The 16724-nt window shown below is 45.1% G+C and overlaps 1 protein-coding gene across 5 annotated transcripts in view; it reads left to right on the top strand.

Annotated features, from left to right (window-relative positions):
* The window catches only part of UBR3 (ubiquitin protein ligase E3 component n-recognin 3), a 1992321-nt gene that overhangs the window by 1500792 nt on the left and 474805 nt on the right, over positions 1 to 16724 (top strand). For all 5 annotated transcript variants that reach the window (XM_078681592.1, XM_078681591.1, XM_078681590.1 and 2 more), the window contains one exon: positions 15558 to 15643. In XM_078681592.1, coding sequence (XP_078537718.1) covers positions 15558 to 15643 — 86 coding nt within the window. The remainder of the gene's footprint in view (positions 1 to 15557; positions 15644 to 16724) is intronic.

Raw genomic sequence — 16724 nt, 5'->3', positions numbered from 1 at the left:
TTCTTTATTCACGGATTTTTCATCCCTCGCACACTGTTCCCATACTTTCACAGTTTTTAATTGGTGGCTCTGCGTTGTGCAACAAAAAAGTTTCTTAGAAGAAAACTTATGTCAGAGCGCCGGGAGGGACTTATATGACCTCGCTAACGTCACGTACGTGGACAACGTCAGGGTGGGGTCATGTGGCGCCGTCCCCCGGCGCAGAGGTCCTGCTGCAAAATATTTCTGGATCCAGTCTGAAGTCTGGGGATATTCTAAGTTAAGGAATCTGCGGCTAGACCATGTCTTTACCAGATACATTGTTACTGAAGGTAAGTAACTTGTACGTTAACAACATGACAAAGATTGCTTTTTGCACAATGAAAACACTACATCACATCTTCCCATACCTTGCATACCAACATAAACTGCAAGCTATCCTCATGCTCGCAAACTCGACTATGCCAACATCCTATACATTGACGCACTCCCATTCATCATACCAAAACACAACTCAGTACAAAATACTCCAGTCCTGTAATTGCTCCAACGTTTACCTATAGCTAGAAAGACAATGTTCAAGGCACTCTTCATTGTCCATTGAGCCTCCCAAGGAAAAGGGCCACTATACCTGCAAGTAACATTCAAGCAATACAAACCAAACAAAACACTGCACTTCAGTCTTGCACCACTTATCATAAGAAATCCATAGGAGACACTACTTTTTTCGTAGACGCCACCAGCCAGCATTAGAAGCGCCAGGGAGCATATACTTTTATATAGACAGTTGAAAACATGGCTGTCTGAAAGAGACTTGTAGCCGCAGATTCCTTACCTTAGAATTATCTCCAGGCGTCAGACTGGATCCGTAAATTTTTCCATGAGCAGTACCCCTGCTTGACGGCAGGTGCCGTAATTGGCACCAGAAGTGACGTGCAGGGTGCCTAATATAGGCACCACCCCAGCGCACTGACATCAGTTCTTATATTTCCACACCAGTCAGTACAAATCCAGAGACAGCTACCCCAGTAATTTTTTACCTACCTTTTTCAACATTTTGTCAGTCTTTTTTTTTTTTTTTTTTTTTTAGATCTTCTGGTGTAGCAGGATGTCAACTAGTTAGGCCCTCTTCAAGCCCTTTGCTGCCTGTCACCGGGAGATGTCAGCATTGGACCACGACGAGAAGATCTGTGTCAACTGCTGCCCCATGCACCCCAAGGCCTTGAGGGAGGGCTCCCTCATCCTCCTTGCTGCTCAACTTGCGATGCTGTGACTGTCTAGATAACGGTCCAGAGGAAGGTACTGAGACGTGTCGTGAAGCCCAAGATCTTCGTCACATTCAAAGTCGCCCTTGGGTAACTACCACGGAAAGAAGAAGAGTAAGAAGTCGAAGTGGTCATCCACTAAGCCCTGTCTGTCAGTCATCCGACGAGATGACATAGCTTCATCATTTGAGCCCTGGCTCTGCAGTTAAGCCTGCGCCGCCTTTCCACCTCCCTGAGTTACTGGGAGCCGGAGCGACCCTTTCCCAACACTGCAAATTCTATGAGGCCATGCACCTCATATTTCGGCAGCCCGTTCCTGCTGGTGCGTTTTAGGGCCTCACGGTTTCAGGAGGTTCCCCGCACTGCTTCTCCGGTGATTCCGTCCTTGACTCCTGTTGGGCACCTTGGATCTACGGATAGATCCGGGCCAGCACATGTCATACCACCTTGACCATATCCCTATGCCAATGCTCCCTCTGGCAGCACCATCCCCATTCTCACCCCTGACTCTGACAAGGTCCCAGACTGGCGCCATGCGACGTGAGCACTAACTTGAGCCATTCCTTCCAGGCTGGAGCCTGAGCCCTATTCTATGGGCTGAGACTCGGTAGGTGTGGGAGGGGTTACTAGACTCTGAAGAATACCTGCCCATAGACCAGAACATGAACTGGTTACATCTCAGATATGGGATGATAATAACAATACCTATCCCTGCTGATTCTTTCCACTACTCTCTCCCTTCAACCATGACAGTACTGTAACAACTATACACAAAATCTCAGATTGGACATTCTATTGCAGTAACCAGATAATCAAACTATAAACATAAGAAATATTTCCAGAGCTATTCAAAGCTATCCACATAATAAAAACCACAAAACTGTGCGTATATCTCTCACACTTCATCATACAACACACTGATACGCGCTATGTCCCTTAACACGATAATTGGACCTCAGTGATCATCACACACAAGATGGAACCACTTCCCACATAGGATCAAAACAAAGATAACATCCTTCCACCCACACACCCTACATGGTGTAGTGTGCTACCTATGTAGGAAAGTGCTTCAGCACCCCACAGGGGGTAGTAAAGGCTATATAAATGCTGCAATACAATACTTAAAGGCCTTACCCAGTGTCACCTACCCGCATACTTCTGAGCTAAATCCCCTACCTGTATCCAGATGGGAACCAATTAGGGGCATACCTATACCATATGATAAAAGGATGCATTGGGCATACCTCATATGGGGCAGTCTCCAGAAACCATGTGGAAATTTAATATAATCTGGCTTTAATCTGACTGGATTGAGGTACATCCAGTGTACATCATACATTTGAATTGACTTCTAGCAGGTATTTCTTGAACTTTATGAATATGTCTGTCGATAGCTGCCCAATCCATTTCTTATAATTCCTCATCTAGGGCCTACCCTTGGTAAATGTTAGAGATCATGTGCAAACCTCATCCACCATGTCCTCAATATATGTAATGTGCAGTCTGTTACAGACTCAGTAGGCTCTTGTTTCCATGTACCTATGACTGCTCTGCATGGCACCGCATGTCCCAACTGCTGCCCTGCCGATAAATTGTACAGCAAAGGTCAAGAGGGATTTCGAGCTGAACAGATGGTCAACCTGCTCTATGCCAGCTTTCACCCAGTCTGCAGGTCACTGTTTCCCCAACCTCAGCAAGCTCCAGTAATGACCAGAGAGTAATCTCAGGGGTATCAGAATTGCTCTACATGATCGTCTGTAACTACCGGTCCCAGCAATGCCTGACAGACGTCAACAGAATTGTGTTCCCGTACATCTCCTTCACAAGAATTTAGTTATGAATCCACCCTTCAAAGCAGCTGAGATATATCTCGCTTCTGATGAGTCTAACCAGCCCACCGTATGTTAAAGTTGAGCTGTGGTATAATATAATTCACACTCAGAAATTCCTAAGCCTCCCTCTGCAAGTTTTGATTGTGGTTTGGTCAATGCCACTTTGCGTCCCCCTAATGAACTCCATATTAATTCTGTTGAAGATTTCAGGCAACAAAAAACTCCTTAGAACTACCACTGAATGGAAGAGAAATAATAAAGCATGTAAGGTAGAAGCACCATCTTAAATTTTGACACCCTTCTCAAGATTTGAAAGGGATGCATGTAGTAAGGTTGCTTATTTTCATCTACTTAGCTGCAACTTGTCAGAATATATTTAACTCCTAGAAGCAGGGTTTGGATAACATGATTTTAATACCCTCACAGAGTTTGGAAAAAGCCCCTATTACATCAGGGTTGTGATCTTGTAACAACAAACAAATGTCGATGAGTTTCGGATGGTCCCTTATCATTTTATAAAACAAATCGGTATTGTTAACTGCTCGCCAAACTAATCTAAGGTTGTCAGTAGTGGGAGTCAGGTTCCTAGCACCACACTCTTTGACATATGTCGGAATAGGGGCGATTCTCAATGTTATCTAAATAGGGTTGTGTTCACCATGGACGGCTGGGACGACCTCTGCTTTTAGCAAACAATCTTCAAGGGTAGGGGAGATTAAAACATAGTCCATGATGGAAGCACTGCCCCAGCCTCTGAATGTTGTCTCAGTAGGGTTATTATTATTGGTTATTTTGGCGATTTCCATTACGTTAATTAAATTATTATTACGCAGATGCTCCATTAATTCAACCCCCCTGTTACACTGGGGCGCCTTGGGGATAGAGTCTATAGCTGAAATATTTACCCTGGGAATTTTAGCATGAAAGGCTCTCCCCAAGCAGATGCTGGCTAAATTGTCGAAACCTTTTTGATGTTTTAGTGTGGAGATAAAATAGAGCAGGTTAATACAATTCTTGTTTGGTAGGGTTTGGAAATCGTTGTTATAAAAATTAAGTAGACAAATAGATACACCCCTTTTACAGATTAGTGTCTGGAATGTGTCACGTTTAGTATCTAGAGCCTTTGCACTACCTCAAGCAGAGACGTTGACCCAGATTGAGAGCCCGCCAGATGGTCTGCCTAACTTGGGAATTGGGGAGACAATATTAAAACATTCAAACCCAAGGCCGCTTCGCGGTGTTGATGTGTCATTGGGAGGGTCGGAAGATTAATGTAGTCTCTGTCTATCTACCCCGGGAGCTTCACACAGCGACATACCCGGCACTTAGAGCTTTTCTGCTACAGCTTCCACAGGGCAACGTAATCATAGGCGGCGACCTCAATGCCACAAGATGATACTTTGGACCGCACACCCCCAAGACAACAGCACCCGACACACTCACCCCTTACAGATTTCCTAGAGACAATGGACCTAGTAGATATTTGGAGGCACGCTTCCCCAAACGCGACAATACACATACCACTCAGGCGCACACAAAAGCTTCTCAAGAATAGACCACGTACTGGCACCGGTGGGCGAGGTAGGTCATTTCTTAGAAATCTCACATCTGCCAAGAGGCATCTCAGATCATTCCCCTATCAGCACTCTATACACATGGCAGACCACAACTCTACGTAGGACATACCCTATATATCCCGGATACTTTAAGAACCCGGAGATAGGGAAGGGATTATCAGACGCTACCACATACTACTTCAGTGAAAATGCACCTTCGGTCCCATCGCCACTCACATTGTGGGAGGCATATAAAACAGTATTCCGTGGGCAGGCGATTTCACTGATAACAAATCATAAAAGGGAAAAAGCCCGGATAGTGGAAACACTTGAGCAAGAGGTAGACGACCTAGAAAAGAATCCGGGGCAAGGTACCTCCGACGCTGCAGCACATCTGCTGCTCTTCAAAAAACAAGAATATAAAGACCACCTCTGGGAGGAAACTAAGACACATCTCTCTGCAACACAACACACAATATATGAAATGGGTGACAAAGCAGGCAAACTGCTGGCCTGGCTCGATAAACGGGAAAAAGCAGCTAGATGGGTGGCAAAACTCAAACTTCATGCGGGAGATACCACGCACAACCTGCAGGAGGTGGTGGACCTCTTAGCGCGCCACTATGAACAGGTTTACACCTCCACACAAGAACACAGAAGGAGTTGGAGGATTTCCTTCATGATATCCACCTCCCCAAACTCACGGAGGCTGAATCCCAGCTTCTGGAAGCAAAACTCGAGGGCGGATAAGCTAATAATGGCGATTTAACAAAATTCAATCAGGAAAAGCCCTCGTCCCTAACGGGATCCCCATAGAATGGTTTAAATGTAGCGCCATGACACTAGCACCTTATCTTGCAGCAATGTTTGAGGCCTGTCTGGGGATGGGGGAGCTACCACGGGACCCAAGGATGGCAACCATAGTGGCTATCCACAAACTTGGTAAACCGCAGATGGAGTGCGCCTCCTATAGGCCCATCTCGCTAATAAACGCTGAAGTCTAAATATTGGCCAAAACCTTGACCAATAGACTTACGCCTTACCTAGCCAAATTAATACACCCAGAACAATCGGGCTTCATGCCGGGGAGGAATACGGCTCTAAATCTGATGCGCCTCCATAGTGTCCTAGGGCAAAAACATACAATACTAGAAGACGCCATTGTGCTCTCATTAGATGCGAGAATGGCCTTTGATACGGTCGAGTGGCACTTCTTGTTTGCCCTTCTCCAAAAACTGGGCTTTGGGCCAACGTTCTGCTCCTGGATACGACTACTCTACACTAATGACCTGGCACATGTAGTAGCAAATGGGCACATCTCCAAGGAATTTCCGTTACATCGAGGCACACGACAAAGCTGCCCGTTATCACCACTGCTCTTTACCCTAGTGATAGAACCCTTGGCAGCCTGAGTGCGACAAGACCCGGTCATTTGCGGGCTCCAATGGACTGCCAATTGTGAAGATCACATATCTCTGTACGTAGATATTATCCTCCTATACCTCGCCTCTCCTAGACGATCTCTGTCGTGTCTCTTGGACATTTGTGACTCCTACGGAGTTGTCAGTGCTCAGGAAAGCTGGGACTTGTGGTCCTGAGTCCCCCAGCAACAATCCAGCAGGTCTGCGAAACTAGAACGGGCTTCCCACGCTGCGGGAGCCCGCTGCCGGTTATGAAGCACCTCCGGGCACGGTGATGCGGCGTGGGGCTTCGTGAGCATCAGCAGAGCTCTGGAAAGCTGAGACTTGTAGTCCTGAGGCCCCCAGCAACATTCCAGGAGGTTTTACAGATGCTTGAAAACACGTTGTCACTCGGACAGGGCTCCTTCAGGCTTGTGTTTGTGTGTTGTTTCTGTGCATTTAGATGTCTTTTTTCATGTGTGTCCATTTATGTTGGATTGCGTGTGCATTAGAATCTGTAAATTGTCAAGCTCTGCCTTTACATGTCTGTATTTTGTTTGGCAGATTGACATACTGCTGTTTGATTTAAGGTTTTTATTTGTGCATAGTGGAGATGTGGTGGTTGTTCTCTAGTTTCCATACAATAACTAATGCAATGTGCAGAAGATATGTACACTCGTAAATTGATGTTTTTAACCATTATGTTGAGCTGTGTGGGTGGGGTGGGGGGGCGCTAGTTGGGGAAAATATAAGACCTGAGCCAGTGATACTGAGAGATTACATAACCTTTTGCACATTGGCTACTTTAGAGATTTGAGCCATGAATGATACTAGCTTATCCTCTGCACCACCCAGTAGGAGCTCTCTTGTGCAGAGTCCATTCAGCCATTTACATCTGCGTACATCTTGACCTGCAATGGATGCAATGTGATCTCTTGTGACAAGAGAGGCATATAAATACAGTAAAGTGTGGGTTTTAGCAAGATATCTAAAGATGACCTATGACATGTTTTAACAACCACTTTTCCTGTAGGATCGGAATGGTCTACGCCTAATTGGCAATTGTTATGAAAGAATCATTGGACCAATACTAGGGCTGCACTTGGGACTCATGACCACTGTCTGTCACGTGCTCAGTATTAAATCCATAATAAGCATGTCAAAGGCTGCTGGAAGGTTTCTGGTAGTTTTCATCTAGGGGTATGAAGGGGTCCTCTTTGATAGCGACTTGTGTATTTGTGCCACCGATAGGTTTGAAACCTGATTGGTGCTTTGAAGTAGGTTGAGGAGTTCCTCCTTTGTCAAAAGTAGTGTGGTTCCTTTTCTTGCTCGGATTTTTGCTCAGGTAAAGTAGATTTGATATGGGGCTATAGTGATGCGTACTTTGATGTCCAAAGGTACTGTATTTGCTTCTTTGCATGACTGTATTATATGAACTAAAATTATTTTAGAGGGGTGAACATAATGAGGAGTGGTGAAGAAAATGGACCACTAGTATTTGCTATTGCCTTACTGATACTTTGTATTTTTGGTGGGAAAAATTGATGCAAGTCCAGATAGTACTGATGGGTTGGGGCTCAGGAGTGGGAAGAAGGATAGGTTGAAGCTAGGGAATTATTGTTAGTTTTATCTTGCTTGTAACCTAGCTCAAAACAGATAATTTCAACAAGCAGTGCTGTATGTGGCAATAGTGTTTCAGTACTTGGGACATTAGGTGTTTTTGAGAAATACATACAGAATTTAGTGGATTGGATATATGTATGTTGAACAATAACAGGACAGTGTGCATGTTGATCACATCTGCATATATGCAAGATTACATTGATAGATTAGTCCCCAAGAGTGCTCAGTGAAGTAGCATGAGATAGAAAATAGTAAAGTCATTAACCTTGAACATTTTCTCACTTTATGAATTTTAACCAAGAACTTTGTTCCCGCGATAACTGCGTGGATCTTTATTGGACAGTAATACAAATACAACACAGAAGTGCTTATGTGTTTAAATGTAGTATAATGAGAAGCAGTATTAGCTTGTGTAGCACTAACAAGAGAGCAGTCATAATCTCAGTGCTTTTAACTTTCTAAAGTTCCTTTTTTTTAGATTTTTAGCCAGATTCTGAGGACTATTCTGCTCACATTTACTACTAGCTCTAAGAAAGAAAGTGGCAAACATGAGTGGGGCACAGCAGTTCTGTATGCAGGGGCTGTGGGGTGCTAAGGCTGCCAGAAGCAGGGCAGTCTGCACAGTTGCCTGATCCCACACTGCTGTGTGAGAGGGTCAGAAGGGGATCAGACAGTATCTCAGCACTCTGCCCCAGTGGTTCTGCCATGTACATTTATCCACCTGATTAGTCTGACCCGGTTTCCCAAGCCTAATAATCTCAGGATATCAGGCCATTTTGAATCAAACGGAGTGGTATCTCGCCAGGGAATACCACTGTGGATGACTCATAATGAGGGCCTCAGTAATTTATTCACTTCTGATGTGGATACTTCAAACTGCAGATTCCTTGCCTGCGGAATATCCCTAGGAGCTAGACCGAATCTGGAAGATTTAAGCAGCATTGTTCCTTCAAGGCAGTAGGTGGTGTTGTGTGGCTCCGCATTGATTCTTTTTCTAATGCTGAGGCCTAGGTGGACCAGCGTATAAGCGCCAAGAGCTGGTTCTTCAACTGATCATGATGCACTCCTAGTTTCTGGGTCCATCTGCAATGTTGCAACAATTGAGGCCTATTAAGAGGCAGTGTTGCATATCTTTGGCACTCTTCCAGCTTACTTTTGTGATATGGAGGGCTCCAGTCGGTTACCGCCAGTAGGTGCACAGTGGGCGCCATTTGTGCCTCCTGATCCGCCCTTGGGTTCCCCTTTAATGCCGAAGTCGATTTGAGTTCAACACCAAAATCTAACCAATCCCAATGACATTGACAGTGCTAGCACCAAAGATTCACTGTTCATGTAATCTGATTCAGCTCTGATTCAAATCAATGTCTGCCTCGACTGCCTTCATATCTCCAAGCTGTGCTGATGCACCCAGCCCCGGTTCAATCCTACTCAAATAGAACCTTGTCTTTGCCACACCCATACGCTGCAAGAACTTTATAATTCCGACTCCTCCGAATCAACCAGCCTATGGAGATGACAATGGAAATGAAGGGGATTATTTCCTCCAACCCCAACCCTATGGTGGAATATGAGATGTTATTTTGCGTGCCATTACTTTGCATGCTATTACTACGCGGTTATTACTTAGCAATACCCGTTACTATGCAATTTTTTACTTTGCATACCATTACTTTGAAAGTGTTAATGTATGCTAAGTAAAAACGTGCCTAGTAATAAAAATTGTATGCGGAATAACGTCATTTTAAAAAAAAAGTGTAAAACACAACACTATAGAAAATACACTACCCTACACATCTAAACAACTAGAAACACTACACTACCCTACACTACTGAAACACCACTACACTACCCTAAACCCTAAATCACTACCCGCTGCACTAACATACACATTCCCCTACTCTGCTCCCTACATTCATTCACTACCCATCTCAACCCCGACACTACCCTAAACACTGAAACAGTAAACTACACTACACTAACACTACTACACTACACTAAACCCTAAAACACTACCTCCAGCACGACCCTGCCCCTACCCCCAGTCCTGTCCATACTCCCAAACACTACCCTTCACAACCCCCTACACTACACTACACTGCACAACAGCCAACACTACCCTAAAACACAACCCTACACTACACTTGCCCTACAACACTACCCTAAACCCTAAAATACTAGCCCCAGCACGACCCTGCCCCTACCCCCAGTCCTGCCCCTACCCCCAAACACTACCCTGCACAACCCCCGACACTACGCCCTAAACCCTACACTAACCCCACAACACTACCCTAAAACCCTACACTACACTAACCCCACAACACTACCCTAAAACACTACCCCAGCACGACCCTGCCCCTACCCCCAGTCCTGTCCCTACTTCCAAACACTACTCTTCACGACCCCCTGCACTACACTACGCTGCACTACCCCAACACTACCCTAAACCCTAAAACACTACCCTGCACTACACTAACCCTACAACATTACCCTAAAACACTACCCGCAGCACGACCCTGCCCCTACCCCAGTCCTGTCCCTACACTGAAACACTACCCTGCACGACATCACAACACTATCCTAAACCCTAAAAAACTACCCTACACTAACCCCGCAACACTACCCTAAACCCTAACCTTACACTACCTAAACACTACCCTCTACACTACCCTACACCAAATTACACTACTCTACACTACCGTCCCTACTCCCAAACACTACCCTGCACGACACCACCCTAAAACAGTACAACCCTACACAAGTACACAACCCTGCACGACCCTACACAGCCCCTACATGACCCTACACAGCCCCACTTACCTCTTTCCACGCGTGGTTCCAATCTTCTCCCCCTTCCTGCTTCCTCCGGCTTCCTACATCCTCAGCAGCAGACCTTGGGAGCAAATGGCCGCCGCGACGACCTCCAAAAGCGGTGCCTGCCCCTACGCATGCGTTGTTAGTACGCATGCGATGTAACAGCACACATACTATAGGCGACGCATTGTTACATCGCATGCGTACTAACGCATGCAAAGTAATGGTACGCGTAGAAATGTCCGCGCACTAATGGGTTTTTCCCCTATGGTGATGACAACCTGTGCATGGACTTGCAGGAGGCCAGTTGGCTGAATGCTTTCTCAAATACTGACTTGTGTTCTCCCGTGGACCATCAATGGAAGAGAGTGCTGCCATGGGGTTGGTAATGAGATGGGCTGCAGAGGTATTGGACCTAAGCTGCCTACTATGGAAGTAAAAAAAATGTTTTGGCAAATGTTTTTCAACCGGGCAGACCTACTCTGAACCCTTATTACAATTCAATGAAGCTCTGACAGACACCCTAATAGGCTCCTGGTCTCAACCTCGTGTCTTTCTGTTGGTGAACAGGTAGTTTGCTAGGCATCACAGACCAGCACCAGGCAACCCTGACTTTGTAACACAGCTCACTGCACCAGAAGGTTTGGTGCTTCAGGCTTCCACCAGCAGAGTGAACACCAATTCTTTTTCTGAGACTCCCCCAGACAAAGTCCAAATGAATTTAGTTATTTTAGGAAAGGAATGTTTTCCTCAGCCAGTCTAGCCCTCCAGTTAGTCCTTGGCAGCTATTTACTAGGAAGATATTCCCATGCTTTAAGTGACATGAATGGCGAATTCCTGCCATCAATCCCTGAGAAATTTCTGGTCAGGCCAGCTCAAACCATTCAGAATGGTCAGGATGCGACCAAGGACATCATCTATTATTCAGACCAGGACACCACCGAGAATTTGAGCAGGTCAATCTGCACTTGCATGGTGCTTTAGTGTCCCGCTTGGATGAGTTCCACTGGCTTCTTTGGGGACGTGCATGCCTCTTTAATGGACATGCAATTCGATTAATCTCTGCTGTTTAGTGGGAAGCCGATTCAGTGTTGATGTGCTTCACGGAAAGCCCAACATTGGCAAGTTTCTTGGGCCTTTGCAACCTTGCGAGACAGCCCCTTTTGAGGCTTCTCCAGTGGGCTGGTGTACCGAAAGCGCCAACGCCCACCGACTCCTAAAAAGCACCCCAGTCCTTTTGCGGTTTGGGACAGGGATCAAGCAGATAACATCCCGACCACCAGGGGCAGAACACTGCCCACTCCCTCCCCCCTCAATCATCAGCCTCCAAGCCGCTTTAGCTTGCCCTTAGAGGCACTCAGCTAGCTAGTGTGAAACGGGTTCAGACATTTCCTCCAAAGGTAGAAAGTATAACATCTGACAGGTGGGTCCTTCAGATTGTTCAACAAGGCTGTGCCCTAACATTCTTTTTGACCCGCTACATCATCCACCTACATCAGCGCGTCTTTTAGAGAAGCAGCTATCCATCTTGCTCCAAGAAATGGAGGCTCTTTTGTCCAAGGGAGCCATATAGAGGGTTTTGGCTTAGGCAATAAGGACTGGTTGTTACTCCCATTATTTCCTCTTACCTAAGAACGACTGAGGGTCTCCTCCTTTTTCCTGCCCAGAGTGTGGCACACTCCATACAGACTCTTTACTGGTAGAACTGTCAGTTTTCTTGTTTTTGGTTTGATCAATGGCCTAGCAAGGCGTTGCAGTGGGCACCGTTATTGGTCCTTTTGTTTTGTTTTTTACATTTTTGGCAGGCCAACCGCACCTGTTCAAGTTGTGATGAGGTTTCTCAAAAGTTTGACACGTTTTCCCTCAAACCCTTTGTAATGCCGAAGTGGGACCATAGTTTGGTTCTTAATTGCCTCCTGTGCTCGTCTTTCAGGCTAAGCCACAGCTATATACCAAGGCTTCTGATTTTAATAACTGTGTTCCTGGCCACAGTAACCTGGGCTGGTCATATGAACTCCAGGCGCTCTGGGTGAGCCGCCTCACACCACTTTCTTTTTTACCAGATAATGGTGCTGAGGACCAGGAAAGCCTTTTTGCTAAAGGCTGTGGCTGCTTTTCACGTTGTCAAATCCGCAACAGTCCCAGCGTTCTTTGCTCCGCCTGACTCCCAGAAGGAGGAGGAGAGGCTGCATCAGTTGGACCCCAAAAGAGCCTTGAGGTTATACTTTGACCACGCTAATGTTCTTTGCTCGTCATCATACATCCAAAGAGGAAGAGAGACACCATCTCCTAGATTCGCAGAGATATCTGATTTTCTACACCGATTGCTCCAAAGATCACTGGGTGGACGATGCCCAACAGTGTGGCCCTTCTCACTAGGAGCCGCGGGCAGATCACGCACCCAGATCCCAAACAACTCAATCTAGCTGTCTGGACCTTGATGAAGTCTTAGAGTTTGGTTACTTGTGCCTCTGCCAGAAATGCATGGACATCTTGTGTGAGTACCATAGAGATACCGCAAAAGCGTGCTGTGCCGAAAGGAAAAAGATTTGTCCAGTATTGCATCGCAAAAACGACTGCGGTCCAAGGTATAATCATATACCTGCTCCACCTTGAAAAGTTAGGCCTAGCCTATACTTGAGTGCGCCTTCATTTAGAGGCTATAGCTGTGTACATGCAAAACGGGGAGCATTCTTCCCTCTTTTGCATCCCTGTCATAAAGTCTTTCATGGAGGGACTGAAAATAATCATTTCTTCTAGGGTTCCCCTTCTAAGGTTCCCCTGCACCAGTGTGGAACCTTAATATCAGTACCCCATTCGAACCGTTCCACTTTTGCCTACCCCAGTACCTCTCTTGGTAAGTAATCTTCCTGATGGCAATAGCACCTTTATGCCACATTAGTGAGCTGCAGGTCCTCACTCACCAAGAACCTTTCATATAAGTTCACAAGGAGAAGGTAGTACTCAGGACAAACCCTGTGTTCCTTCCAAGGTGTTTTCCCCATTGTACTTCAAATAAATGATATAGCTCCCAATCTACTTCTCTCAGCCAGACACGGTAGCGAAGAGAGCTATCCATACCCTAGATGTGAAGGGTACGCACATGTATTATGTTGACAGAACTAAACTTTTTTTGATATGCTGACCATTTGTTTGTGGCCTTTGCAAAGGCCCACATGAGGCAGCCCATCTCCAAAGAAGGGGTCACTAGATGGCTAGTTAAGTGTATTCAGACTTGCTATCACAAAGCCAAGACAGCCCTCCTGTTACTCCTAGGGCTCATTCTACTCGAAAGAAAGCTGCTACCATGGCCTTTTTAGGGAACCTTACCCTAGCTGACATAAGCAAGGAGGCTGCATGGTCAACCCCACATACCTTTATGAGGCACTGCTGTATGGATGTTCTAGCCAGATAGAACTTTATTCCAGATATCTTCATCATCCACACACTAGCCACCGCTTATGAAAGGAAATTCTTTATATTCAATGCAGAGCATGTAAAACTACAACACATGCTATGAACAGAAAATGTTATTTACCCTGTAGGCATCTGTACGTAGCATGTAGTGCTGTAGATTAACTTGACCTTCCTCTCCTGACACTTGTCGCTCTGTTCACGGTTTTGTTTCTATAGATCATTTACTTTTTCTGAAATACACATGTGCATCTATTACTGTTCACTCACAACTTCATACTATTCACACCTGCTGTTCAGAAAGCAATCTAACATAGAGCTGATGCCCATGCACATTGCCAGCTAAGGGAGCAGTCACTTCACCTCTTGACTAAAAATGCTTCTTTAAAGAAAAACAGCTTGCAAATTTCTGAGCCCAACACTGGATGACAGGAGTGTAGTATGTAGAACATGTAAATTTACAGCTTTCACACTACAGAGTAAGTAACATTTTCATTCCTGTTATTCTCTGTCCAGTTGTTTGGTACAACTGTTAGACCAGCTTTCCCTTTCCTACCGGCAACATATATATATCTCTATCCTACTGGCGGTCGTCAGTAGGTGGTTATAGTTAGGACCTTGTTTCTATTCAAAAAGCGGTTTTTCTTGTCCCAATAACTTTGGCGTCGGTTGACGAATCTTCGCGAAATTTTCAGTGTTGAAGGGAGGGGGGGGCCTGAGGTGACGTGTGCAAACACACCCTGTGGTGCATTTTAAGTTGGGGAATTCATTCCTCTTCAATCCTGAGGGTCTCTGGGGGCCAACTAGCCCACCACCTACCTGCAGTAAGCGCCACTGCGCTGCGTTGCAGAGAGGTGGCCCAGGCCATACCACTTTTTACACCATGCTGCAACGCAGCTCTGTGGTGCTTGCTGGAGGTAAGTGGTGGACTTGTTGGCCCCCAGGGACCCTCAGGACTGAAGGGGGTGCGTTTGCGCAGTGGTGCAGGGAGGGGGAGTGGCCTGGGGTTACAATTGTGCAAACGTGCCCTGTGGCGCGTTTTAAGTTGGGGAATTAAGTCCCCTTCAATCCTGAGGGCCCCTGGGGGCCAACTAGGCCACCAAGTACCTCCAGTAGGCGCCACAGCCCTACGTTGCAGAGAGGTGGTACAGGCCACACCCCTTTTTACACCTCTGTGCAACGCAGCTCTGTGGCGCTTACTGGAATAGTGATGTAATATGTGACGTCATCAGCAGTGCATTGCTGGGGCGCGAGTTATAGTTAGCTGAACTAACTGTAACGGGGGAATTTCTATGGTTTTGTACGAGTGAAATGTCCAACCAACTATGACTTTCGCTAAAACCTATGGGTTTTTTCAGTGAATATATATATGTATAGATATATGTGTATATATATATATATATATATATATATATATATATATATATTTTGACACTTTACTTTATTAAAATAAAATCACTATAATGCAATACAATACAAAATATCCTTTTTTTTTAATGACATGTCCAATCCCGTCTTTGTAATATGGACTCTATTGAGAGGGTGGAAGAACAACCCCACTAAGTAAAGCGAGGCTGATAGTGGGTGAACAAATTGTTATTCCTAAACTGTGATCTTGAGCTGCGTAATTACATTTGTCTTGACATATTTTATAATGTAACGCTTTGTTTTCAGAACAAATTTGGAATTGGAACTGGTTCATCGTGGAGACAATTTATGTACTGGCGGAGAGAGTGCTGCTGGTAAAAGATCTTGTCTAAGTAAGTCACTCTAAAATGTATTTGTGTTGGCTGTTTGTGGATGATAACTAAAGTATATTTTGCTATATAACGTTGCTTTGCTCTTGAATGAAAGAAAGTTGAGTCCTTGGAGCTAAAAAAAAAAGACTTAGGTTGCAAAAACCCATTAGCAAAATGCTTTCCACAAGGCATACGGTTTTAGTATCCCCAGGGAAGCAGGTTTGCAGCTTGACATAAATGCAGCGTTTTATTAATATTTTGCTGTCAGAAAGATTTTCAACGTTTGCTAACAAGGTGCCTTTCATTTAACTGCTGCCTCCGCACCTATGTGACTTATCAAACACTTCTGAGGCGATTTGCTTAATGCTGCTTGATTTTTTTAAGGTCCTATAGTAGGTGGTCTAAATTTATGTAACTTTTCACATTTGAAATTATTTAGTTGTCATTGAAAACAGTACATCTAAAAATCGTGTCTTTACACTTGTACAGAATTCTTGAATACTATACCCTTTGTGTCCTCAAATATTCCTGGAGACCGGTTTTATTTAAATTTTTACAAGGACATTATTGGAGAAAAAATTAACAGCAGACAATCGATAAACATGGTATACTATGCAGTTACCATCGGGCAGGAATACCATTGAACAAAATATAGCAACTGAGTGGACGAATAAATGCTTAAGAATGCCAGAGAAAGGAGTACTCTGGACTAGTTCAGGAGCAGGTGGTTTTTCATAAGGATGGGTTTCGTTCGTGAACCACCTCCAGACAGTGACAAACCTGTTGACATTCCTGGGATTTACCATCAACGTGCACAAGTCACACCTTACTCCTTTACAGAGATGCCTTTTCATTGGAACTTTCGAGTTATAATCCCAATATTTAAACCATTGACCAGTGTTCTCAGTTAGAGCGACTCATCTTGGCCAAGACCCTTCTTCCTACCCCACTCAGAACAAAAGGTCATGATGAATGCATCCTCGCTGGGTTCGAGAGACCTTGTGGTGGAGGTGAAGATCAGATGACCCTGGTCTACAGCAGAAACCTGCCTCTGAATCAACCTATGAGAGTTGCAGGCTATTTACTTGGCACTAAAAGCTTT

Source organism: Lissotriton helveticus, chromosome 3_1 (genome assembly GCF_964261635.1).
Source record: "Lissotriton helveticus chromosome 3_1, aLisHel1.1, whole genome shotgun sequence".
Lineage (NCBI taxonomy): Eukaryota > Metazoa > Chordata > Amphibia > Caudata > Salamandridae > Lissotriton > Lissotriton helveticus.
Note: the sequence above shows the minus strand (reverse complement) of the source record. Positions and strands in the feature narration are given on the sequence as shown.